Source organism: Dipteris shenzhenensis, chromosome 10, assembly GCF_047967505.1.
Source record: "Dipteris shenzhenensis isolate YYH24624 ecotype China chromosome 10, Dip_SZ_1.0, whole genome shotgun sequence".
Classification (NCBI taxonomy): domain Eukaryota; kingdom Viridiplantae; phylum Streptophyta; class Polypodiopsida; order Gleicheniales; family Dipteridaceae; genus Dipteris; species Dipteris shenzhenensis.
The window spans coordinates 26,040,886-26,068,099 of record NC_141605.1 but is presented as its reverse complement, the minus strand read 5'-3'; the positions used below and the strand labels follow the sequence as shown (position 1 = coordinate 26,068,099).

The window sequence follows — 27,214 nt, the reverse complement described above, 5'->3', positions numbered from 1 at the left end:
TAGGATCAATCTCCATTCCTTGTTATGAGATAATATGTCCTAGACACCTATTTACTTGATAAATATATCGCCTTCAAGTTCCTTGGATGGTGGCATTCCAGAAGAGGCATGGATAGGTAAAAAGGTTACTATTCTATTCTGAAGGTTTTTGGTTGTGAAGCATTTTTCCATGTTGATAAGGAATTGAGAACAAAGCTTGAGACAAAATCCAAGGAGTACATCTTTATGGATAGGGAGGTAGTGAGCTTGGTTAACTATTCTATTATGAAGGTTTTTGGTTGTGAAGCATTTGTCCATGTTGATAAGGAATTGAGAACAAAGCGTGAGACAAAATCCAAGAAGTACATCTTTATGGGATAGGGAGGTAGTGAGCTTGGTTATCGTTTGTGGGATTATGAAAGCAACAAAATCATTAGGAGCAAACATGCTATATTCAATGAGACTATTATGTATAAAGATCACTTGCAGAAAAGGAAGAAAGAAAATGCAGACATAGAATAGAAACTCTTAATGAAATCACAGGAGATGAAATTCCAAAGGTTGCAGAAAATGAGAATGTGTTGTAGTAGCAGCAGCAAGAACTTCAAATTCCTCCAAGTGCACTTAGAAGGTCTATGAGGGCAAGTAGACCACATGACCAGCAGTAGCAGCAAGAACCTCAAATTCCTCCAAGTGCACTTAGGAGGTCTATGAGGGTAAGAAGACCACATGAGCGATTTTCTCCTTCTTTCAGTTATGTTCTTTGACTGATTCTAGTGAACCAGAAATGTATGAAGAAGCAATGCAAGTAGAATCCAAAAAGAAGTGGGAGTGAGGAACGAAAGAGGAAATGGACTCCTTACTACTACTACAAAACCAGACTTGGGATTTGATTTGGTTGCCTATGGGGAAAATAGAATTGTGGAATAAAAGGGTTAACAGCGTAAAAAAAGAAGATGGAGGAAAAATAGCATTGTGGAATAAATGGGTTAACAGGGTAAAGAAAGAAGATGGAGGAAAAAGGAGGTACAAGGCATATTCTTTCATGTTGTTTAAAATGAATTCAACTTGAACTATTTTGAGTATTGTAGTTGTAGAAGACTTGCACCATGAACAATTAAATGTGACGATAGCTTTACTTCATGGGATTTAGTGGAACATATTTATATGCAGCAGCCATAGGGATACGAGGTCAAAGGAAAGAAGGAATTGGTATGCAAGTTGAAGAAAAGTCTGTATGGCTTAAAACAAGCTCCAAGGCAATGGCATTTGGAGTTTAAAAGGTTTATGGCTAAATAGGGTTATAGTAGATGTCATTCAGACCATTGTATTTATTCTCAAAAGCTAGACAATGATAGAATATGTGATCTTGTTATTGTATGTTGATGACATGCTTATTGTAGACTCTAACATGTAGGATATAAATGTGCTTAAGATAAAGTTGGCAAATACATTTGCAATGAAGGATTTGGGTGCTGCAAAGCAACTCAAGATAGGAAAAATTGCAAATTGACATTGTCTTCGAGAGTACATTGAAAAGGTATTGGGAAGGTTTGAAATGCAGAATGCAAAACATGTTCCTACACCTTTGGCTAATCATTTCAGATCATGTAAGGACATGTGTCCCAAGACACATGAGGAGACTAACCATATGTCAAGGGTTCCATATGCATCAACAATTGGTAGCTTGATGAGCTTGATGCATGCAATGGTATGCACAAGGCTAGATATTACAGATGAGGAGGGAGTTCAGATCAGATTTATGAACAATCAAAGTAAAGAACATTGGATGGCTATAAAGTGGATTCTCAAATATTTGAGAAGTACGACTAATCATGCATTATGTTTTAAAGGTTTCAAACATTTCTCCACAGGCATATGTTGTTTCAGATACTGTAGGTGATAGAGATGGAAGAAGGAGCACCATCGTGTAAGACAATTGAAGCTAGAAAAGATATACACTAGCCAGAATCCTAGCAACCAGCGAGAAGTTGAGCTCTTGCTCAATTTCAATTGGTCTTTAAGAATGAGGAACAATATGAGAGATAGCCAAATCCAAAGAATTTTCAGTGATTGTAGTAGTAACAGTGGAGTTACTACGACCAATCTCCAATTGGGAGATTGTTGTATGTGGAGCTTGATCTTCTTTTGGAGGTTCGTGCTTTGGACCCAGGCATGTCTATACCCACACTATGAAGGGGGGCAACGCCCCCTTACTATTGTGTGTTCGGGGGCAAGTGCCCTTGAAGCCAAAAATACATGAAATTGGTGCATGAAATGTGTGCTAAACAATACATGAAATTGGTGCATGAATTATGTGCTTAAAACTGTAAAATATGGGTGTGGCTCACATAGCATAAGAGTAGTGGATATGTTGCTTGTATCTTGTAACTTCTCACTGGATGTATAAGAAAAGTGCAGGACTGGCTATTTCTCCGTGGACGTAGCCCACACTGAGTGAACCATGTATATTTGTGCTTCTTTCTCTTCCATTCTGTGTGCTATTTGTATTGTGCATTTTATGCATTCCCACTTCTCACATTGTTGCTCCATTATCGCATTGCTCTTGATAGACCTTTCTAGTCTCTTTTCCTTCTCACCACTTTGAGTAACGAAAAAGTGGTTTCAAGTCTTCACAATGGCCGGCCCCAAAATTTTTGCCATATTTGGTCATATGTACAAAGTTATGGAACAATGCTTTGTATTTTGTTGTGTGTTTGTAAAAGGTAAAACAATAATAAAAACATGATTATTACCTTTTGATTATGGATTTTTTAGTATACTCCATATTTTTTTGGAAAAATATTTCAATTCTTTACAATGCAAAGTGGTTGACAAATATGCATTATAAATCAATATCATCTTTTGGAAACTTTGATAAATAAAATTTCAATGTCTCAGTGTGATAAATGCCGATGTGAAGTGCAACCACTATTAGTTATAGCTTGTGGATTGCCATATTTAACCTTTAAGAAAGGGATTTTGTAGTTTTATCTTCCTCAATCTAATCGATGATGCTAATATAATATTTCTTTTTTGCATTGAGCATTCATGATGAGGGTGATGATGGTGGAGAGCCATTGTATAGCAAATGGGAGGTCCAAGGAAATTCCAAACTTATAGTTCAATGAAGGCCACACCAAAGTGGATCCCTTGCATTTCCAAAGCCCTCAAATGAAGCTTTAAACCCTAGCTTTTCATCATGAAGTCAAATAGTGCAAACTTTTTGAAAGAGTTTAAATGCAAGGAAAGTACTCAATCAAGGTCTATGGTTGGTTAGGAACCAATCGGTGTGTATTGATCTCCCTTTGGCCCTTTTGCATCCAAGTGGATGAGTCATCTACAAGGTTAAGGACAAATTGGTTAGAAACCAATTGGTGTGTCATGATCTCAATCAAGGTCTATGATTGGTTAGGAACCAATTGGTGTGTATTGATCTCCCTTTGTCCTTTTGCATCCAAGTGAATGAGTTATCTACAAGATTAGGAAAAGTTATAGGTGTAGAAAAAGATTCCCTAAAAGAGGGCACCCACAACTATACATTGAAATGGACTTATAGTTGAGTTATTGAAATTTGTCATATGGAAAAAAGGGGTAACATGTTAGGAAGCAAACAATAATTTATATGATCATAGCAAATTGTTGATCCTCATGTTTTAGAGTTGGATATAGTCAAGAATTGACTAGCAAAAAGGATGTCTCCAAACACAACGAGTGAAATTCAAGAAGAAGGTGATTATTTGGCAAACAAGAAACTCTTAAATAATAGTGTATTACATGTGACAAATAATATTCATTAGGAAAAAATACACGAGAACTTGTTGAGATTGGAGCATGCAAGTCAAACATGGAAACCCTTGTGGGGGTCACTATGTATAATATCAAGTGCATTCAAGGCCTATTTGTAAAACCCCTTATTTGTGAATTTGTCATTAATAAAATACACCCTTTTCCTACTTAATTTATAATTTCTTTTTGAAAGTCCTTTTTGCAACACCCTTCTGTAAGTGAAACTGTGAGGAAAAATGGAATTAAATATGTCCTTCTCATATGATAGTCACATATGCTATTGACCCCACGAGTGGAAATCCAAGTCAATGAGACATAATAAAGGGAGGAGCGAATGGAAGACACATAATACAATGCATGAAAATGGAAATATTGTATTTTGGTGCACCATCTTGTCAAACATATGCTAGAATTGAATATGAAAACACATACATAGCAGACTCCTAGGGTGCTACTAATGTAGCCTTAGGTTCCAAATAGGATATGCTCTGGTTACTCGAATCCTATAAGCCCTTGTAATTTGTAGACGCTATCAACCAAACTCGACTAAGGAGCAAGCATAGCTATAGGGAGTTCAAAGTGTTCCTTATCTACAACGAAAGCATTAAAGAACGTACACATAAGCAATGACCACTCCATCATCCTTTATTGGGAGGTGGCTTGTCATGAATCAATGCGCAATGGGCACCTAGGCAATATGTTTTGCAATGTGGGTATATGCCTTGCACACTATTACTCTACCAAGGGCTAAGTGTACAACTGATGCATATGTTAGTTAACACATATGTACGTTTATGTTACGTATGATAGTTTGATACATATGTAAGTATTATTCCCAATGTCTAAAGACCTTCGTCTCCATTCATAGAGTAACAAGTATACAAGATCTTGAAAAAATTGGATAAAATTTTCTAAAATTGAACCAAAAAGTGCGTTAGAGTAGGATTTTGTAAGCAAATGGATGAACATTGCCATCAAAAGATATCAAATTATAGTTCAAGCATTCAAAAAGGTAAATATAAAGGCATTAGAAATTGCAACATGCAATAGACCTACTCAAAAAAACTAATTTGGAGCTATGAAGGAATTTCAAGTCTAATACATACAATGAAGTGACTAGGGAAGGTTGAAACTAGATGACTCCAACAAATGATGAGAGACCATTAAGGACGCTTTGAGTCCATTAATGTTACTCATCTTCAAAAATGCACCACGAAGGGAAGTCATGTAGAATAGTTTCCATGCAATGAAAACGTTACAAAGAATACTAAAAAGTAGGCTCGGTAGTAAGTAACATGTTGGCACCAGGATGTACGAAGGACAGGCGAGCTGGCTATGGAGGGTAGAAGTGAGCCATTGCAAGGATGCGGTGACACAAACAAATGAGAGATTGTTTATATTGATAGTGAAAGATACATGCCACATATAAAGGCTGGGCAAGGCCTCTTACCACCTCACAGATGAGGTCATGCTAGAGAATCTAGCCACACCTACCTCATAGGTGGCACACCTAGCTCACCTAACTCTAGCACACTCCTAGCATAGGACTCCTAGCCCTTAGGCACACACACCCATACATCAATTTGACTCTACATACCCCCCCACAAATTGATGACCTCATCCCTCGACAATAGTACATGGGATGCTCCATGATGGCCCCCCTACCAATATCTCACTCCTCTCTCGGCAGTAGTATCTAGGATGCTCCAAGTCATGGCCCCAACCAGTACTCACTCCTAGGACTCTTGGTTTCTTATGTATCTTGGGGTTTCCTTGGTAAATTCCAATACAATCATTTTAGGAGGACTATCCATGGCAGAGAACCATTATTAACCACACACACATAAATATTCCTAATTTGAATATATGGGGAAAACTCCCCCCTTGGAGAAGAGTGCCTTCAAATAGAAAGAGAGAGAAAGAGGGAGGAATAGGTGGAGATAATCAATCATAAAAAACAAAAAACAGACAAGTGGACCAATCAACAATTCACAATAAAAACTTTAAAAAATTCTGAATTTTGCCCATCTCAAAACGGAAGCCTTCACTATAAGGCTACCTACGGCAGGCCAAAAAGGAGGAGAAAGGAAAAAAGAAGATAAATTTATGGTTTGACGCTACAAAAAAAAAAAAAAAAAACAAGAGATGTAGAGATTTGTGCCAAAGCCAGTTTTGTGATGCTCCTCTGTGTTGCCAAGCTAGGTTTTTCTCCTCTTCCTTCCTTCCGCAGGCTGTTATTAGCCACCCCCTTTTCCTCCCCTCGCAAGTCGCAGGTATCTTTCTACACCCTTCCTGCTCCCCGATTCACCTCTTTCCCTTTGTCATTTGCTCTTTCCATCCATCTACACGCTTGCTTGGCAAAGAAATTACGGATTTCCGTAGATACACAATTTGTTTGCAGTGGAAACAGACGCTAGAAGGAGAATGCTCATTTGCTCATTTTGATTTCATAACGCTCTATGCTGCGGATTTTAGTCAACCTCACAGGGTGGTTTCTTTTCTTGAAGTTGGTCTTTGCATCGCGCTCCCTCCCGCCCGTTATCCGGACAGCCAAAATGGAGCAGAGATTAACCACATGGGTTCTGACGATGCTGTTGGCATTTGGCCCTCTTGTGTCGGGTGCAAGTGCCACTAGTTCTTGGAAGCCCTGCAGTAAGTGGTATTCGTTTTGTATTATTTCCATATGGATTGTTCAGACTTCAGCGACTGGAAAGCTTTTGGTCTTTCATGTAGGTTCGACTGAAGATTATAGGGTGACTGTGAGGGATGTGAAGGTCAGCCCTGATCCAGTGGTGAGGGGAGGAGACGCAACATTCGAAATTCCTGCCGTCACAAGTAAGCTAGTTATCCTTTGTGCACTCTGTAAATGAAAAAAAAAGCAACGGGGGAAAAGCGCGACAATACACATTTTATGATACTCCCTCAACCTGTCATCTACCAATGAACTTGGATTATTTTGGAGATGTGGGAGGCGTCAATGGCTTGTAAATGGATGCTATATCTTAAAACAGTCGTAACTCGTCTTTTCCCTTAGAGAGTTAGAAGTGCGAGAGATCCTAGAACGAAGAGAAAAATTCAATTGACATTGTTATGCATCAATTGCAAGTTGAAATTTTTCAAAGTGTGACTTATGATTCAGATGTTAAGGTGGCTTTAAATAGGGAAATCTTAAAAATTGCACGAGTTGATAATTTTCAAAACCATACGAGGAAATTGCTAGGAAAGTCATAACTGTGTGTGTGTGTAGAGAGAGAGAGAGAGAGAGAGAGAGAGAGAGAGATCATGTGCTCCAGATTATTTATTGATGAGTTTTTGTCTTTTGAACCTGTGAGAGAGAGAGAGAGAGAGAGATTATGCTACACACTATTTATTGATGAGATTTTGTTGATGTTTATTGATTCTAGAGAATATGTAGAGCGATAGATAGGTCCCTTTATTCCCTAGTTGTGTTAATCAATTTACATTCTATTAAATTCAATAGTACTCCTTGCCTCATCTCAATATCTTAGTGTCTTAGCACTTCAAAAATCTTAAATCACAAACCCACACTTTTCATAAGGCTGAGACATTGTGTAGATTTTGTACTCAAGTTATAGTATTTTATCCTCTTTAGTCAAGTTGATGGAGGATAGATAGGTCCCTTTATTACCTAGTTGTGTTAATCAATTTACATCCTATTAAATTCAAATGTACTCCTTGCCTCATCTCAATATTTCAGTGTCTTAGCACTTCATAAATCTTGAATCACAAACCCACACTTTTCATAAGGCTTCTTGACTGAGACATCGTGTAGATTTTGTACTCAAGTTATAGTATTTTATCCTCTTTAGTCAAGTTGATGAGCTCTCAAGCTTGTCATGAGCATCCTTTCCTAAGCTATTACCTTCCCATACCTGGTCTATCAATCACCACGTAGATGACACCTATTGGTGTCCACTTACCTTTTGGAATGGGCAATGGCAGCAACAAAGCAGCTGGACGTTTGTTGTCTACTCTATTTTGCTGACATGGCAAGCATTCGTTTCACCACATCTAAGAAAAGACCCTCTCAAAAAAGATTCTGCCTTGTCCTTTCATAGGTCTTTGTTATTCTGGTATATCTTGCCATAGGGGAAGAATGCCTCTCCCCCATCACCAACATCCAAATATGTACTAATTTGGGCTGTTGCGTAACATAGTCTTGACTTTGATCTTGCTCCCATATAGGTAGTGATGTCACTTTTGAGGGCATGTAGGATTGCCAGCATCTCCTGATCATAAACATGGTACTTGAGTTCTTTGTCATCAAGCTTGTTGCTTTCAAATGCTATAACCGGATGCTCCTGCCTTAAAACAGCTCCAACCGTTTGCCACTGGCATTTTCCTCCACAAGAATAATTGTGACAAGTCAGGGCATACCAACATGGGGATATGAGTCGATGCGAATTTCAGATCTTCAAAGCCCGTACTTCCTTTGACTACAAGAAGGCATCTTTCTTTAGGATATCCATCAGAGGGGTTGCCCTTTTGGCAAACTGATGTATGAATTGCCTGTAAGCAGGGCCCAAAAATCGTCTCATTGAGTGGGGTTGCGTGGCCGTGGCCATTCCCTCACGCATTTCACGTTTGAGGGTCCACTCAAATTCCATTCTGGCCCGCAATATGCTCAGGAAGCTAAGAGGTGCATGAAGTTTCATTACCCCCAACTTCATGTCATATCTTTTGGTGGAGACGCCGGGTACGTCTTGCTGGTCTTAGCACAGGTCTCAAGGTTTCCAAAACTTGTTTGACATGCTTAATGTGCTTGTGTTTGTAAATGAGGATGTCATAAAAAAAGCAGACGCCACGCAATAGGTATAATTTCTTGTTCATTAGGTGAAAGGTGGACGGTGCATTGATCAAACTGAACGGCATCACTTTGAACTCACAGGTCCCTTTCTGTGCAGAAGGCTGTCTCATGTTCATGACCAACCTCAAAAGCTAAGTGAAAGACTGAGCACCCTTGATGCTAACTACTGAATGCATCTGTAAATAGGAGTGGCAGTAGTGGCCAGGTATCAATTGAGAATCGGTAGTAGCATGCGGAATACTGCCGAGTTCTCTCGCATCTTGGCTGCTGCTCCTCCCAGCTCCCTTGCTGCCCCCTCTCCCTCACCCTCAGCCCCTCCCCCTCTCCCTCCCCCTCCCTCCCTCCCTCCCTCCCTCCTCCTCTCCCTCTCAGCCTGCTCCCTCTCCTCTCCCTCTCAGCCCACTACCTCCCTGCCTCTCATTCCGCTCCCTCTCCTCTCCTCTCCCTCTCAGCCCGCCCCCTCCCTGCCTCTCATCCCGCCGTCTCCCCTCTCAGCCCGCTCCCTTCTACCCCCTCGTAGCCGCTCCCTTCTACCCCCTCCCTACCTCGCCTTCTACCCCGTCCTCTACCCCGCTCCCTACCCCTGCCTTCTACCCCGCTCCCTACCTCGCTCTCTACCCCGCTCCCTACCTCGCCCTCTACTTGCCCTCTATCCCGCTCCCTTCCCTCCGCCTCTACCCCGCCCCCTACTCCACCCTCTTCCTCGCTCCCTTTCCTACGCCTCAGCCTTCCCTCTTCCCCACTCCCAACCCCCTCCCCCGCCTCTTCCTCCCTATCCTACCTTGCTCTCCTCTTCTCTCTTCTCTTCTACCCCGCTCCCTACCCCCAGCCTCAGCCCTCTCCTCTCCAAAGCTCCCAACCGTCCTTCCTGTCTCCCCCCTCTTTCCTTCTCCGGCAGCGCTTTTTGGAGCGGACGGAGGCTCAAAAGTGTTCGAATCAGCCTCCTCACCTGGATATTCCGACAGCCAATCCTATTCCACCTCCACCGGCCGCGAAAACTATTACCTTTTTTGAAGACGAGTTGCAGTAGCTCAAGAAGGACGTAGAGATTGAATGCTCTACCACGTTGATCGCATGCATCTTTGGGTCTCACCCTTCCAGATCCCAAGCCAGAGACTGGATGCTTGCGGTTCTCCCCCTAGACCTCACTCCACGACTTTTAGATGTTCGTCTTTTGGGACGAGGTTTTTTCTAGGATGTTTTTGACACTCCAGAGGTTGCGAGCACGGTGCTCAAAGCTGAGTTTTTACACTTGGGACACATGAAGATATTCTTTTACGCCTTTGATATTGGTTTCGACCCAGTAGAGGCAGATAAGGAAATTTTTTCGCTCTTTATCAAAATTTTCGGGCTTCCCTAGGTTTACAATCGACTTCTTTCTGTTATTGGGGAGCATTTCGGTGTGGTTGCTGAGATCCCACCCGTTACCAGGAAATGAAGTTCCCCCATCTGGAATAGGGAATGTTCATTCCAGGAAGTCCAGGTGCCCTGGAACGGCGGGAATGTTCTTGGAAATTTGAAATATGAAATACATTATGAATTCTGGAGGTAGAAACATAGTTACCAGGGAATGAAGTTCCCCCATCTGGAAAAGGGAATGTTCATTCCAGGAAGTCGAGGTGCCCTGGAACTCCTGGAATGTTCTTGGAATGCTTATCTGTCTGGAACTCCAAGGAATGTTTTCTTGGAATGCATTCCAGAACATTGCTCCTTGCATTCTGGTTTTTGCTGTCTGGCACCACCCTGAATTCCGAGGAATAATGCTGAAACAGTACCATCTTGGCAGTGGCTGTTGTTGCCTACTCTTCTTTGAGCCTTCTCTCAGCCCTACCCTCTTCACAGCCCTCTCTCAGCCTCTAGAGTAACCCCTTATTAGATCTTTTATAATGTACCTTCCTTTAACGTAGGTGACCATCTAAATTGACCACTAAAACAATGGCTATTAACAGTACTGGCGGTTCCACGTTCCCCCAAACTGAAATGTTCTCGTTCTGGCGTCAGACGTTCCAAGAATGTTCCGTGTCCCTGGTAATCATGAGTAAAGGGCAGTCGCAAACTGGTATGCTCCTTCCCAAACTTTGCTCACTACCATAAATGGTCCATAGAACCTGTGGGCCAGATTGGTGTTGGTCTTGCCTGTTCTCTTTGCATTTTTGACAGCAGGGCTGCCATCCTCTCAAGGTCATTTTTGGCTTAAGGACTTCCAGGTCACCAACGCTCAAGAATACACTACTAGTAACGTGCAGACAAGTAGACCCAATGACTACACACTGATCTGGAAGAGGATTTACACTCAAATAGACTACCAAAATACGTTGTACGCATCAAAATATGAAATGTCAGTACAAAAGGCACCTCTTTTGTATCTCAGCTGCAGCATAGTGCCGCTTTGTTTGGAACCAAAATCAGGGCTGCATGCTGCTCCTATAAGTGCCCTCCCTCTAGTGGGCCGGTCACTGCCTCTCTGCAGGGCTTCAGTGGCATTATGTACAGGCCAACTGGGCCTATTGCGTTCAGTCAACTTTTGTAGGGAGTGCCAATCTGCCCTTCTTGGCTGACCTGCAAAAGCTGACCTGGCCCCTTCCCAGTGCCTTGACTTGGCTGCTATTGCCTACCAGATCTAAGCCTTTATAAGGAGCTATTGTCCTGCCATTCAGCCCTTTCTTCAGTGCATGGCAGGCCTCATGCTTGGAAAATCGATTCTTATGGCCGGGTCAGGCACACAGCCCATGTGGCAGCACACATGGCTGTCCTTTGTGCACAGCAAGGTGCTGCATATCAGGAGCTTTAAGGCTTCCCTGTCTTTTCTCAGATCTGACGATGTGGCAGCTTCACCTTGTGTTCAAATGGCAGCCCTAGATACCCTTTGCTTGTTGCAGTGCCCTGCCTCCATGTCCTCCTTGTTTGGGGGCCTCACAAATGGGGCAATGACCCATTTATGCCTAGAAGGCAAACAGCCAGGAGCTGATGTGTTGCCAGAGAGCAGAATGAAGCAGCCAGGAGCAGCAGCAAGGCACTGCCTTGTCAGCTCAACAGACTGCAACAGAGATAGTCCACTTGGACTCCCTCATAGGCAGATGGGTCAGCAGGATTTTTTGGACATAACAGGGGACTTGGTTAATGAAACAAAGGTAAGCACCCTCCAGTCGGCCATGCAGGAAGGATTCATCCTCTAGTAATGCGGCTCTTGATTGAGCGCCAACACTCACAGTCAGCAGCCTTTTGGTTCAATCCAAGTAGGACCTTCAGTTTTATTCATTTCTCTCCCATTCTTTGTGCACTTGGTGATTGCCAGTGCCATAAGTAATAAAATATATACCGTTGTATGACTAGAATATATCCAATCGTACAAAGTTAGATTTTTTGTTGTTCTAAAGTCCAAAATTCTACAAAGGAAATAAAAGAAGAAACGAAAGAGAAGAAAAATGAGGTAACAATTTTTTTTTTGAAAAACAAAAGGTAGACATACTTAGCAAGAAAAGCAACACTTATGTTGTCATCAGTGCCCAAGCATAAGCAGCTATAGACATCCTTCAGAAAACCATTTGGATTTTGCCTACTAAATATTCAAGCATCAATGGAATCAGAAACTAAAGATGAAACAGAGCTATGTCCAGTCCTATCACAATATAAGACGTTATGTGAAAAATGTTGATCACAAGCAATAAAATAGGGATCACATTTCCTTTAACACAATCCAGCAGCTAGGGAAGAAACAGAAATGTTGGGGAGTCCAGTCCTGTCACTATATGAGACTGTCTGATGAAACAAAACTAATGACAGCTAAATAGTCACGCCATGTGATCGATTGTAGCATGCACATTCAGCTCAAAACACAAACAACCTGCTACTTTATTAACTAATAGCCAATCATGAGAGTACGGTACTTACAGAGTTTAATTGAGTATGCACGTGCTTTCTAAGTTAGGAATGTAATTTTGCATCTTTGTAGGAAGCTAAGTGTAAGAGGTGCATTTAGTTTTTTATGTTTTAAATAATTCATTCATTCTGTAAATTCTTTGTTTCATTCGTACATGAGAGAGAGAGAGAGAGATTTTATTCCTGTTTTTTGGTCAAATTTGTTTCTTGATTTGTTTGTTTACTTTTGCTTAGTCACCTTCTTCCTTTCTTCTTTATACTTTTGTTATCTTTCTCTTTTGTTTATTTGACATATTGTAGTAAGCTGGTTTTGCCCAAGAGACTCCGCAGGTCTTTAGACTTATAATGGTTTTATGGTTTTACTCAGGTGAGACCATCAAAGGCGGCAGGGTCACTGTTCAGGTTTATTATTTGGGAGTTCCAGTGCACACCGAGAAGGGTGACTTATGTGCAAAGACAAGCTGTCCCATTGCCCCAGGAGAGTTCTCCCTTAGTAATTCAGAAGGATTACCTGGTTTTACACCAACAGTAAGCTTTATTTTTCTCCTGTTTTACACTGCTGTTGTCAAATTGTAGTTCATCGTCGTGTCATAATCTGCCATATGTATTGTCTAAACCAACTACGAGTATTACTTCAGAATATTAATGTTCTCCCTGTCCCTCCGTCTATGTCTATTTCTGCACTGACACATTCACGCACGCACCCTTGCCCACGTGCATACACCAAAGAATTTGGGGTTGCCTACGTGCACACACCAAGGAATTTAGGGGTCCCTCACACAGAGACTTCAGATTTGATACGCTCTTGCTAGATTGACCCTCTTGGAAGTCCTTCATCACTCAATGTAGTAATTCAATCACTTTACTAATACACAAGAGGTATTATCCCAAATAATGAAAAAAGTACACACAATCTTAGATATGAAGTCTTTTATCTATGGTGTATTGGCCTTAGGCATGTCTAGAATGATTGAACATAAGCTGAAAACCAAAAATGGGGAGCTGAATAGCCCGTTTTTCTTTTAGTTTCAAAAGAGAGTTTGATTGAGTATGCATGTGCTTTCTAAGTTAGGAGTGTAGTTTTGCATCTTTGTAGGAAGCGGTACAAAAGTGTAAGGGGTCCATTTAGTTTTTTATGTTTTAAAAGAGAGAGAGAGAGAGATTTTATTTCTTTTTTTGGGAAGATTTTGTTTCTTGATTTGCTTGTTTATTTATTTTTAGTCACCTTCTTCCTTTCTTGTTTTCTTTCTCTTTTGTTTATTTGACGTATTTTAGTAAGCGCTGGGTTTGTCCAAGAGACTCCGCGGGTCTTTAGAAACCTAGTATAGTTGCTTATGCTTGGGCACTGATGACGACATAAGTGTTGCTTAGCTTGCTAATTATGTCTTCCTTTTGTTTTTCAAAAAGTTTTTGTTACATCTTTTTTCTTCTCTTTCGTTTTCTCTTTTATTTTCTGTGTAGATTTTTGGACTTTAGAACAACAAAAATTTAAAATTTGAATGATTGGATATATTCTAGTCTTACAAAGGTATATAAAACCTTCTCTTAGTGACACATTGTGGTTCGATACCATATCTGACAAGGAACCACTCCATCAGCCCATGTAGAAGCCCATGTTGAGCGTGCGTATCTTTATCGGCTGGTGCATGCTCCCACATATCCAAGGTCTCCTGGTCTTGATCTCATCGCACACGAATGACTGGATCCTGTCTCGAACATTGGTGCAATCATGGGTCCAAGTTATGAACACTCTAGAGTCTTCAAGACACGCAGGTCCAACCAGTTGTAACTTGTTCCCCTCATAATCAAGGAAAAGACTAGTCCCTGCAAAGCACCAAGTGTCTTGGGTCTGTTTCAACCTGGTTATCTTCTCACAATATCTGGAACCTTGATGCTTACAAAGAACAACGAACGGTGCATCCTTGCATCCATGCACCTTACAGGCGAGGCGGTCACCTGGTCCACTATGATGCAGACAAGGAGACACCTCTTTTCAGTTGGATAGAGTTCGTGAAAGATCTCAGATCACGATTCTTGCCACCTTAGTATTTGGACAGGCTCCAAAGTTAGGTTTGTGAGCTACGCTAGGGGGACACCAAGACGGTGAATCCTTAAGCCAATAAATTCACTCAGGTGTTTAGACAGTTGCAGCTGGTGGACAGTTAGAAGTTGAGCGAATTTCTCCATGGGCTGCATACAGACATCCCAGTGGTATGTCAGAAGTTTCAGGCCAAAGGATTATGAATGTGCATACGAGCTTGCTTTGAGCTCATGTACAAAGGTCAAGAATCCAAGCAGGTCAACAGTAAGAAGTCCCAGGTGATGTGGGATTGGGCAGCAAAAGAAGAGCTGGATGGCGAAGGAGAGCAATGGCTATGGCGGGTACTTGGATAAAGCGGCACGAGCACTCTATGCCAAAGAGAACCGATGCTTCCATTGTCATGTGCCGGGCCATATTAAGGAAGATTGCCCGCATTACCAGAAGCTTCTTAACAGCAAGAGCCGTGTCGAGTGGTTCAGCAACAGCTTCAAAAACCTTAGTAGTCATTGAGGAACTTGATGAACAGTATGACTACAGGGACAACCTTAGTAGTCATACAGGAGCTTGAAGCTGAGCAGAAGGGGAAGCTTCATCAGTTTGCCAATATGTTTCAGTTTTATGGAGAGGGTGGTGGTCAAGAGGTCCTTATCCTGGCAGATTCAGGAAGCTCCTGCGAATTTCGCACGAAATCGTCTCTTTCGCAGCTCAGAAAGTTTAGTTGCCTTTTACGCCAATGGAACCGATGACCTTGAATGGTGCATTTCCAGTGCAGCAGATAGAGAGCAACATGCAGGTAGCTTCAGCCACTTTGAAGACCTCAGGGTGGGTCTACTGTCGGCCACTCAGGGTCGCACCTACTCAGGCAGCGGGCATCCTCTTAGGAGCATGATGGTGGCACCAGTTCGAAGTCTGACTAGAGTATCAGCACCAAGGCTTGGATGTCAAAATCCGCATTGACCTTTGATATCAGTCATTCAGGGTTCGAGATCGGCGCCAACAGGCCACAGTTTTACAGCAGGGTATAGTCTCACAACAGGCAACAGGGTTACAACAAGACTAGGATGCCTCTCTCATACCCAGTCTTCCTCCGTCCCTATCACCTATATGCACCGAGGAAAGCCACATGGAGCATCATCTTGAAGCATTAACCCACAGCACACATCCTTACCAGAAGCTAGCACTAGATCCAGAAATTCAGTACTTGCAGATAAGGATTCATGAGCTTAGCAACCATTTCTGGATTCATGAACCAGGTATCCAGATCACGATTTATCAGCCAGGTATATCACAGCCAGTTACCTCCATCAGCACGACGGGAGGCCACTTTCATATACTGGTTCGAGTTTCAGTAGAAGGGGATGTCACGAGCATAGCCCGTGGCATGCTGGACTGCCACGTGGGCTGCCCAGTCAGCACGCAGCAGCCACGTGGATTGCTATGCAGGCAGCCACGTCAGCCAGCTACCACGTGAACTGCCATGCAAGCAGCAGCCAGCGCAGCAGACCATACGGTGCCAGCCCAGCAGACCGTCCAGCTCAAGCGCCACGGCAGTAGGACGCCACAGTAGCGATGATGTCAGCAAAGTGCCATGTCAGCAGGTCGGGTGCCACTTCAGCAGGTCGGCCATCCAGCAGCAGGTCGGTGAGCAGGGAGCAGCCAGTCGGTGGGCCAGCAGCCTGCTGATCAGTCAGTTTGAGGCCCAAGGGGCCTATAAAAGCAGCCCCCTTGGCCTTCATTTCTCATCCCCACCTCAGGCCTTCCAAGCCTTCAGTGCAGCAGAAGTCAGGCTTACCTGCAGCAGACCAGCAGGGTGCCTCAGCCTCTACAGGGATCTAGTGAGGATTTACCTCCTCTAGGTAGTCTAGTTTCCTTCCAGTTTTGCAGTGGGGGTTTCAGCCCCTCCATACAGTTGTATTCAGCCCATTGGGCATTCATACATTCAGTCATATATTCCTCTTGGGGGGTCCACTACATTTCTCTCCCTTTGATTCTTTCACTCATATCCACAGCATCACTTTGTGTATTGAGTGCATCATCTTGCAGTTGCAGTTAGTATTGAGCAGGAGAGAGAGTGAGGATAGTCTATTTCCCGCTACATAATCTTTCTTGTTTGGCTTACTATTATCGCTGGGTTTTCCCTTACCCTTCCCTGAGGAAGCATAAATGCTTTCTTTTCACCTTTCGGATCGTTCAGCTTCGACTCTGCTTTCTCCGATAGCAAGAGGTGACAGAACTCCTCAAACATGAGAGGCGTGGACCGTTCTCTAGTCGCTAGTGCATTGACCAATCCATTGAAACGGTGTGGAATCCTGCTAAGAACTAGCATGGCAAGCTGGTTGCTATGACCCTTCTGTCCACCGTCGCAAGTTCATCTTTGAGAAACTTCACCTTGACTAGATGGTCGTCGAGAGATTCTCCCTCTCCTCCTGTCACCGAGAATGCTCATTCTAGAAAGTCACTATCTGTGCCACGTCCTTGGTCTCTTACAGACCCTTGAAGGTCTTCCAAGCCTCACTCGTGGTCTCCGCCAATTAAATGTGTAAAGTACTGAATCTGCAGTTGGTTTGATTATCATTGACGGAGCATCAGCATCTCTGAGCACCCATTCTTTGACATCATTTGGATCTGCCTTCATCACCACCTTGCTCGTCAGCCCCCCACAATGGGGCCTTTTGTAGGATCAACCCTTCTGACTGGCTGACCCATTCAGCTAACTAACCAACCTGCATTGACCAGACTGACTGCTGACTCAGTCAGAGAATGAGGTAGCATGATTTTGTGCTAGTTGGAGGAAATGAAATCCAATTCAACTTAGTAGGGTGGCTGTTGGGAGAGTTGGCGTAGCTCAATCACTAACCAGGTGCAGTAAATAGTGACGGATATTCTTGAACCAAGGTGTGACTTCAATTTTAGAAGTGGCTACATGAAGATATTGGACGGTTAAAACAAGTCTGGACTGAAATTTTTGATGATGTTTACCATGAGCAGATACTGTAAAGAGGTGATACACATAAAGGTTGCAGTCCTTGCCAGGGGAGTTGGTTGCTCGGCTTTAAGACAAGTGACATAACTTATATCCAGGAGGTTTTGGGGTTGATTGACCAAGATCATGGAGCACCTGTGATTATGGAAACCAGTGATAGAGGCCGGAACGCTGCTGCCATAGTTTGTGTGGGCTCTGCAGGCATCAGTGCTATGGCAGTGTAGAAAGTAGAGCTGGCTTTGGAATGGGAGCACGTCATATAGCTGGCAGATTTAGAATAGGAGGATCTACAGCAAGAAGATTCTAGTTGCTCTAACTGATACGAAGATAGGCCTAGGACTTCGAGATTTTTAAGAATATTATGGGCATGGTACGTACTTAGTCCACAGGGCCTGAGATATTAGGTGAAACTTTTTGGTGTATTACCTCAGAGACTAGGGTAGGCTTTAAGTGATGCAACTGATATGCCCAAGGTCTCATTTAGACAAACAGGAGTGGCGGGAGAGTGATTGATTCAGGAATAAGGGGAAGGGGGGAGGAAAGAGAGAGAGAGAGAGAGAGAGAGAGAGAGAGAGAAATCACTCCGAAAAGAAAGTTCAAAGGAGTATGGGTTTTGGATGAGTGGGGAAACGTGGCCTAAAATAACTGGAGGGACACTTTTTTTGAAAAGTGTAAGGAGAGCAGTGCCTGCAGGGCGGTGCTAACAAATAAGCCAGGTCAGGTTTTAATTTTCTTTATTCTATGGTATTCATTATCTTCAGACCAGAATGTTCTATTGGAGGACGATATATTACTTTGCATGTGGTCTCATTTTGAGTGCTTAACTAGGTCTGTTTGGGCTTTGTCTACTGATCAAGTTTAAAAATCTTGGGAAGATCCTGTACGTAAAGTATATACATTTGCCCCTTGAAGCAATGATGGGCCTCTTGACGTCTGTTGTTGCCATTGTAGCCATTCTGAATGGCCTGTCCATTCAAGCCCACTGTCTCCAAATTGCTTCTGTAATATCCATGCATGATCTCTGTTCTTGCTTACCTTTTTGGGTCTTCATTACTGATCTGTTATTTCTTAAACTTTGGCATATATTTGGTTATCGTGAGTACTTGGAATGAGTAGTCCTGGTTTTTCCAAAACAATCCAAATGAAAAATCATCCTAGCCATGAAGATTCAAGTGTATTTACAGTGCTAGCAGCTGGCTCTGAGACTCTGACATTGTGATGGACGTTGGCCTTTGTAAAGCCCCTGGAATCCAAGGCAGGCCTCCTTGCAGCGTGTCAGCCATCTTTGCAGACTTGTCCTGCAACTCGATCCAAATACCAAGCCTAGCAAATCTGGATGCATATACTAAAACAGCTGCTATATGATGCTCGACTGGGTTATCACAGCCCCATATATTTGTTAGAGAATAGGAGGGAACGAATCACTCAAACCTCCACCCAAGATCTCTCCCACTCTTCCAACACACGCCACTCAGATAACTGATCACAGATGCAATAAACACTCACTCAGAGATAACTTAAACGGAGAGAGAGAAAGAGTATATTCATCCACCGGATGGTGGGCAGAAACTGGCTCCAAGGGAGCAATACAAAACTCAGCCAAGTGCTGAGGAAAACTGATGGAACTCTCTCTCAAACTGAACCAGCTCTGAGTGCACAGCACAGCCTAGGAAGGAGGCTTTCTGTCTTGCACTGGATGCTGGAAATACTGAAGGAGTGGGCCTTTTATAGGCACTACCCAGGCCCTTAGGGTTGACCGACCAGTAGGGTCCGTACCCTGTCTGGTGGCCGACCAGATGCCCTGGAAATCCGACCAGGGTTGGACCTGGTCGGTGGCCCTGGTTGGGGCCGACTGGGCCTACCACAGGCCCCTATAAAAGGGTGCCCTGTGCAGCCAGTCCATGTGGCTGTAGACGCCTCCAAGGGAGGCACAAGGCCCCCTATATCTCTGCTGTTGCAGGCAGCAACCAGCCTATATGCTGGTTGCCTGGGTCTCTCTCTTTCCCAGCCCCCCTACCTCTCACTGCCCCTTGTCCCCTCAAATCGGGGGCTCACAGGTGGGCACAGTGAGTCTCTAACACCCCCCCTCAATGTGACAACTGTGGGCCAATCCCCATGCGTTTGATGAGGTGCTCCATCTGTTCTCGAGGGAGTGCCTTCGTGAAGAGGTCAGACAAATTATCGGCCGTCGGGCAGTAGATAAGCTCGATCACGTCGTCGATGATGAGCTCTCAAACAAAGTGGTAATGAACTTCGATGTGCTTGGTCCGCGCATGGTACACTGGATTCTTGGCAATGGCTATGCAACTGTGATTGTCGCACATCAGCACTGTTGCGTCCTCCTGACACACGTCCATGTCCTCCAGAATCCACCTCAACCACAGTGTCTCACAAGCTGCTGTACACGCGGCTCTGTACTCTGCCTCTGTAGATGAAAGGGCCACTGTGGGTTGCTTCTTACTCAGCCAAGAGATGGCACCAGATGCAAGTAAGAAACAATAGCCTGTTGTTGATCTTCTAGTGTCAGCATCACTCGCCCAATCACTGTCACAGAACCCGCCTAGTTCGATGCCTTTGGTGTAGGTGATCCCATAGGTGCAAGTACCCTTCAGATACCTCAGCACCCGTAAACTTGCATCCCAATGACTCTTCCTGGGAGAAGCAGAGAACTGGCATAATAGCCCAACTGCATAACAAATATCAGGTCAAGTATTGGTAAGGTAAAGCAAACTTCCTACCAATCGTCGGTACAATGGAGTATCGACCGGCTGAGATGTGTCGTGAACACTTAGCTTGAGCTCGACCTCCATGGGAGTTAATGCTGTCCTGCACTCCTCCATCTGAAATCTCTTCAGAAGTTCTCTGCAATATTTCTCTTGTGAAATGAAGATCCTGTCTTTGGCCTGCTTTACTTCAATCCCAAGGAAGTAATGTAATAACCCAAGGTCAGTCATCTCAAACTCAGACATGAGTAGCTCCTTGACCTGTGAAATCTTCTTGACATGATCACCTGTCAAGATAAGATCATCAACATAGAGGATGAGTACCAGTCGCAATCCCTTCTCAATGAACAAGTAAAGGTTTGCCTCAGAAGGACTCCGACTTAGCCCTATCTTATGAAAGAATACATCAATCCTTTGGTACCAAGCTCTGGGGGCCTGTTTCAGCCCGTATAACGCCTTCTTCAACTTGCAGACCTTTAATGGGGACCTTGGATCTTGAAAGCCCGGTGGCTGCTCCACGTATATCTCCTCCTCCAGGGTTCCATTAAGGAATGCGGACTTCACATCCATTTGAAAAATAGGCCACTAGCAAGGGCAATCACTGTCCGGATAGTAACCATGCGGGTTGTGGGAGCAAAAGTTTCATCAAAATCCAAGCCTTCAGTTTGAGCAAAACCTTTGACCACTAACCTTGCTTTATACTTATCCAAGCTGCCGTCTGATTTGTATTTAAGTTTGTATACCCACTTACTGCCGATGACTTTCCGTCGCGGGGGCCTGGCCATCAAGTCCCAGGTATTGTTCTTCAGGATAGCATCCATCTCTGCCTTGATTGCAGCCTGCCATTCTGGATTGTCCTTCGTCTCCTCGAAGGTCCTTGGCTCGTCAAGCTGAGCCACCAACTCAAAATTCACGGATGGGGTCTTTTGAAGACGTTGAGACCGCCGCAATCCGGAACTGCTACTCTCAGGTAATTCGGTGACCCGAGACTCTTCCAATGTCCGGAGGTACCATTGGGGGCAACTTTTTCTGCTTCTCTGTGGGAGAGGAATTGGAACTGCTTCCGGAACATCTTGCTCTTCCTGAGTATCTTGTGGAACATCAGCTTCTGATTTTGCCACCTCTTGGATGGTCAACCTGGGGCGGTATGGGTTCGGGGGTTGAACAATCTCCTCCTCCTCAATCTGCGGCTCCTCTTGGGGTTCAGGTTCCTTTTCCTCGAAGACAACATCCCGACTGATAAGGATTTGCTTCTTTACTGGGTCGAAGAGTTGATAGGCCTTGGATTCTTCGCTATACCCAACAAAGATACATTTTCTGCTCCGAGAATCAAGCTTGGTCCTGTCTTCCTTGTGCACATGCACCCATGCGTTAGAACCAAAAATGCGAAGATGAGTGATAGAGGGCTTCTTACCATAAAATGCCTCATATGGAGTCTTGTCCTTGACGGCCTTCATCTTGGTCGTGTTGAGAATGTGTACGGCTGTATTGATAGCTTCACTCCAATAGGCTTTAGAAAGGTTCCTCCCTCGGAGCATAGCAAGCCCTATCTCTGTGGTGGTTCTATGCTTCCTCTCGGCTACCCCGTTTTGCTGAGAAGTATGTGCGGTGGTGAGTTGTCACTTGATCCCATGCTTGCGACAAAATGTGTTGAACTCATTTGAGGTGAATTCTCCCCCCCTGTCTGTGCGGAATATCTTGACATCCTCCCTTGTCTCCTTTTCAACTCTGGCCTTCCAGTCCTTGAACTTCTCGAAAGCCTGAGACTTTTTAGCCAAACAATATACCCAGGTCATTCTACTGAAATCATCCACAAAGAGAAGTGAGTACTTGGATCTTGCCCACGATGCTGTAGACATTGGACCACAAATGTCGGCGTGAACCAACTCAAGTGGTTTGCTGGCCCGAAACGAGGCCTCTTGTGGGAACTTATCCTTGTGCTGCTTGCCTTCTAGACAAGCCCTACAGACATCATCCTTTCCTGTAATTGGTGGAAGTCCATCCACCATCTTCGACTTTGACATTTCAGCCAAGATTCCTTAGCTGACATGACCGAAGCGCTCATGCCAAAGTTTGGACTTTCCGTTGTCTTCTTGAACCAACATTGCACTGAGACAGTACAATCCGTTCTCTTCAACGCCTTGAGCCACCATCTGTCCATTTGCTTTGGATGACACGGTGACCTTGCCATCTTAAAAGAGAACTGCCATGTTGTTTTTGTCCATCTGATTTACAGACACTAAATTCTTGCAAAGGTTGGGTACATAAAGTACTCCAGAGATATCCTTCTCCTCACCCGCTGTTGTAATGAAAGGAATGCTACCGATGCCCTTCACAGGACACGTCGGGCTATCCCCGACAGAAACTTTGGAATCCGGGTGTGTACTTTCCATGGTTTTGAACCAAGTCCTTCTGTTGGACATGTGCTTGGAAGCACCGCTGTCAACATACCAACCCTCTTTACCTTCACTGACTGCATATGCTGAACAATGTTCACTGATTAAAAACAACTGTCCAGTCGTCACATTGGCAGAGTCATTCTTAGGCTCTTCTTTGTTATTGGCTTCTCTCTTTCGCTTCTGATCTGCTTTCTTCTTTCGGCATTCTTTGGCGGAGTGGCCAAGCTTTTCACAGTAATAGCACTTCATTTTCTTCTTACGGTCAGCGTCCTCTGACTTCTTGGAATCCTTTGGCTTGCCTTTTCCAGGCTTTTGTCTTTGGCCACCAATGCCTTCTCGTCGGTTTGCGTAAAGAGTTTCTCTCAAGCCTCCTTTTGAAGCAGGAGTGGGCCAAGCTCCTCAAAGGTGATTGGCTTAGTCCGTTGACCCGCAGTGACCGTAGTCACAAAACTTTTGAAACTCCGTGGCAACTTGTGGAGTGTGAGCAACGCCAATTGACTCGTGTCCACCTTTTGACCAACTGTTGCGAGCTGGTCCCGCACGACTTTCACCTTTGTCAGATGATTATGCACACTATCACCCTTATTCATATCAAGATTATAGAGCTGATGCTGAAGAGTAATGATACGGGCTGTATTATCGGTTTCATACAGCTCCTTCAGTATGGCCCATGCCTTTGAAGACGTCTCTGCCAACTGGATATGAGGAATCACAGCATCTGCTGTCATGCCAATAAGCATTGCTAAGGCTTGAGCATCCCTCTCCTCTCATGCATAGAGTTCATCCGCATCTGCTTCAACTAGAACTTCACCTCTTTTGTCCACAATGTCCTCCGGCTTCTCCTCGGTCCCAATCACTATCTTCCACAGCTTCCGTGCCAACAGATGGCTTCGGATCTTGACTTTTCAAATTGGATAGTTCGTGCCATCAAGCTTTCCAGCTTCACCGAAATTGGGTATAAATGAAGAAGGAAGATGACTGGAGAAGGAGGAAGGACGAGCAGTGGGTGTAGAGGCTTCTGAACGCTGATCCATCTCGGTGAATAGCAAACTGAAAAACTGAAACATGAAAGATGTACTGACCTCCCGTGCTAGCCTGAGCTGAAAACAGAATCGCCTTACTGCCAAGGGACTCCTTCCTTCAGAGTGTGCTTGATGAAGAAGAGTTGAGAGCCTATGGCTCTGATACCATGTTAGAGAATAGGAGGGAATGAATCACTCAAACCTCCACCCAAGATCTCTCCCACTCTTCCAACACACTCCACTCAGATAACTGATCACAGATGCAATAAACACTCACCCAGAGATAACTTAAACGGAGAGAGAGAAAGAGTATATTCATCCACCGGATGGTGGGCAGAAACTGGCTCCAAGGGAGCAATACAAAACTCAGCCAAGTGCTGAGGAAAACTGATGGAACTCTCTCTCAAACTGAACCAGCTCTGAGTGCACAGCACAGCCTAGGAAGGAGGCTTTCTGTCCTGGACTGGATGCTGGAAATACTGAAGGAGTGGGCCTTTTATAGGCACTGCCCAGGCCCTTAGGGTTGACCGACCAGCAGGGTCCGTACCCTGTCTGGTGGCCGACCAGATGCCCTGGAAATCCGACCAGGGTTGGCCCTGGTTGGGCCGACTGGGCCTGCCACGGCCCCTATAAAAGGGTGCCCTGTGCAGCCAGTCCATGTGGCTGTAGACGCCTCCAAGGGAGGCACAAGGCCCCCTATATCTCTGCTGTTGCAGGCAGCAACCAGCCTATGTGCTGGTTGCCTGGGTCTCTCTCTTTCCCAGCCCTCCTACCTCTCACTGCCCCTTGTCCCCCCAAATGGGGGGGCATGGGCAGGAAAGGCAGCAGTAGATTCCTCTCGTGATTTTGTAGAGAAAATGTAAAAAATTTGAGGATTTTTCTGGCTAGATAAACCACAACAGGCACCATAGAAGTGCACAGATTTGCTCCAGATACTGAATAGTAAACAGCTGAATTCGGAGGCAGGGCTAGAGTGCGGCTCAATGAGACTGAGGAGTGGATAACATGGCCTCTGGTCTCTTTGATTTTAAATTTATATTCCTCTCGGAAGGAATATTATCTGCGTCATTTGTCATCACTAGTCCACTATTTACATTTGGCCCCTTTTTGTTCTAAATCTTCTCATCTGTGCAAGAAATTGGTGCCACCTTCAGAGGATAATAATTATGGACTCTGGACGAAATAATCTAATGGAATACGATTTGTGTGTCAGATAGCTACCTTTTCCAGCATTGATGCCTTCTCTTTTATTTTGTGCTGCCATGGTGATTGCAGGGCTCATACCGACTTGAGATGCGTGTGCAAGATGAAGATGGTGATATTCTAACTTGCCTAAAGATTAATTTCCAAATCACCACACCTGACATCCAATCTGAGTAAATAATAATATAAAACATTCATGTATATCTTGTGACTATTTTACATAATCTTAATATGCTCAGAGAGGATTTCAGATGATGTTTATAAGCCTTCATATACATATAAGCCTTGCTGGTGGTTCAAAGAAAAACTGTGTACAGATACCGCAATGATTAAGACTCTTGCCAGTGGTTCAAGAAAACAGATTTTATTTACTTTTTCTTCACTCAATATTGGAAGCCTTGTATGGAAGATGGACTTTTTGAAAGATTTCAATACACAATAAGTTTTTGCATTGCATCTGATGTTGAAAGGGTTATTCTGCCTTAATTAGGGGATCCTCATGTATGTCCTAAATACTAGGAAATTGCAGGTACCTCATTTTTGATATGGGTTTTGTGCCTCCAATGAAGTAGACAGGTTCCAAGGAACAGTTACATAGGTGTAAGCAAATAACTCATCGTTACAGAAAATACTTTGTACAGTTCTCTACGATTCAAGGAGAAGTCTATAGAGTAAGTAGGGTGTGATGATGGTTGTACATGCACACACACACGCACATACACGCACGCACTACGTGTAAGAATACAAAATCTAGTACTCAAAATACAAAAGCTCGAACTCAAAACTCAAAACTAGTACAATTGGTTGTCGTGGTGGCTCTTCAGTGAACTGTGAATATATATGGTATTTGTGTCTTTGGTGGCGGGGGGCGTGGTCCTCGTGATATTTGTATCTAGTGGAAGCATTGCCTCGTGTAAGTCGTGCTTGGTTGCATGTGAGTCTAGTGGAGAGAGAGAGAGAGAGAGAGAGAGAGAGAGAGAGAGCAGTCGAAAGGAAACTACTAAAGCACTGCCATGGAGTGCAACCGAAAGGAAACTGTTATACTCGAAAGGGAGGGAGGGAGGACGGATGGACGGGAGGGAGGGTTTCGTAGTGTTTGTTGTGGGCCATAATGGTCTAGGGAGAAGTACAAGAGTGGACTTGAACGATCTCTGGTTTCTTTTTGTACATCTAGGTACTACCTATAGGCAAATAATATTAATCCTTGGTAGCACATTGCTTTAGGAAACGTAGAGTCATACACTACTACACACGGATCCTATTGCGATGTTTAAGTACTGACGTTTAGCACGCGTGGGGCGATAATCGTGGGTATTGGAAGCACGCCTCATCAACGGTCACTAGAACGATGGAGAGCTTAAGTGCTTCTGCCATGGAGTGCAGTCGAAAGGAAACTTGTAGATCATGCGTAGGATGTTTATCGAGTACGTATCTTTGCTAGATGGAGGAAGAGAAATATCAATCCGTGTCTTTTTTAAGGGAAGGTGCATGGGTCATCCTAAGCTTTTTGGTTGAAATTTGTCTAAACCTTGCATGGGTGATCAAATCTCGAAAAGTTGGGTTGGACTAAGCCCTCCAAGAAGCTCCTCCATTCTATCAAAATTCTCAATTGTACATTGGAGATCCCACTCTTACGGAGGATCTTGCGAATTGATAATGGGATAAGAATGTCACATCATTGTCGTGATGAATTATATATGTATTAAAAGTAGACTACTAAAGTTAGATTTGTTGTAGTATAATTCATTTCATGCACACTATTTAGTTGAATATACTGGTACATCCTTTGATGCATACGATGGAACAAAAAGAGAGGTTTACTTGCCACATAAGTTGATGTGGCATACTATTCAATGACAAGAACTTATGGCAATTTGTACATAATGTATTACTCATCTTGAGTGGCTAAATTTAGGGATTGGGCTTATTCTTTTCTTATTTTCATGATATGTATAGGCCAAAGAATGCCACTTAAAAGTTTTGTTGTACTTGGACTCAATATTAGAGGAAATGGTAAGTCATAAAGTGATGGAACATTGATAAATGACAATAAGCCATTAGGTGATGTGAAAGTGTCTCTTGCATATTTGATGATTGTTGATGACATGAGAATGAGACTAATACCAAAGAAAGCTCACTCATTGTATTCAATATTTGTGCATAGTAGTTTAAACTCACTTTGAGTTCTCAAGATGTGACGTCAAAAATTGATATTTTTAATTTGGCATTGGTATTGTATTCTTTTATGTTTGATAAGAGTTTGAGTATCGAGTGATAGCCTAGTGATCCTCACTTATCTCTATTTTTAAAGATATTGTATGGGATTGAGAGGATGAGTGGAATGGATAATTGTAAATACCATGTGTAT

The 27,214-nt window shown here is 43.6% G+C and overlaps 1 protein-coding gene across 1 annotated transcript; it reads left to right on the top strand.

Moving 5' to 3' along the window:
- Positions 1–5,897: 5,897 nt before the first annotated feature.
- Positions 5,898–25,233, top strand: LOC147897611 (uncharacterized). Its single transcript, XM_087380651.1, has 5 exons — positions 5,898–6,041; positions 6,276–6,420; positions 6,502–6,603; positions 12,843–13,003; positions 24,919–25,233. The coding sequence occupies exons 1-5, from the start codon at positions 5,946–5,948 to the stop codon at positions 25,021–25,023; spliced, it is 609 nt and encodes a 202-aa protein (XP_087236777.1). The 5' UTR covers positions 5,898–5,945; the 3' UTR covers positions 25,024–25,233.
- Positions 25,234–27,214: the final 1,981 nt, after the last annotated feature.

What these genes read in the sequence shown, in the direction of transcription:
- LOC147897611 (XM_087380651.1), top strand. Translation starts at nt 5,946, where the DNA reads ATGCTCCTCTGTGTTGCCAAGCTAGGTTTTTCTCCTCTTCCTTCCTTC. An exon ending in TAGTTCTTGGAAGCCCTGCA is followed by an intron (nt 6,421 to 6,501) that starts GTAAGTGGTATT and finishes TCTTTCATGTAG; the next exon opens with GTTCGACTGAAGATTATAGG. An exon ending in TACCTGGTTTTACACCAACA is followed by an intron (nt 13,004 to 24,918) that starts GTAAGCTTTATT and finishes TGGTGATTGCAG; the next exon opens with GGCTCATACCGACTTGAGAT.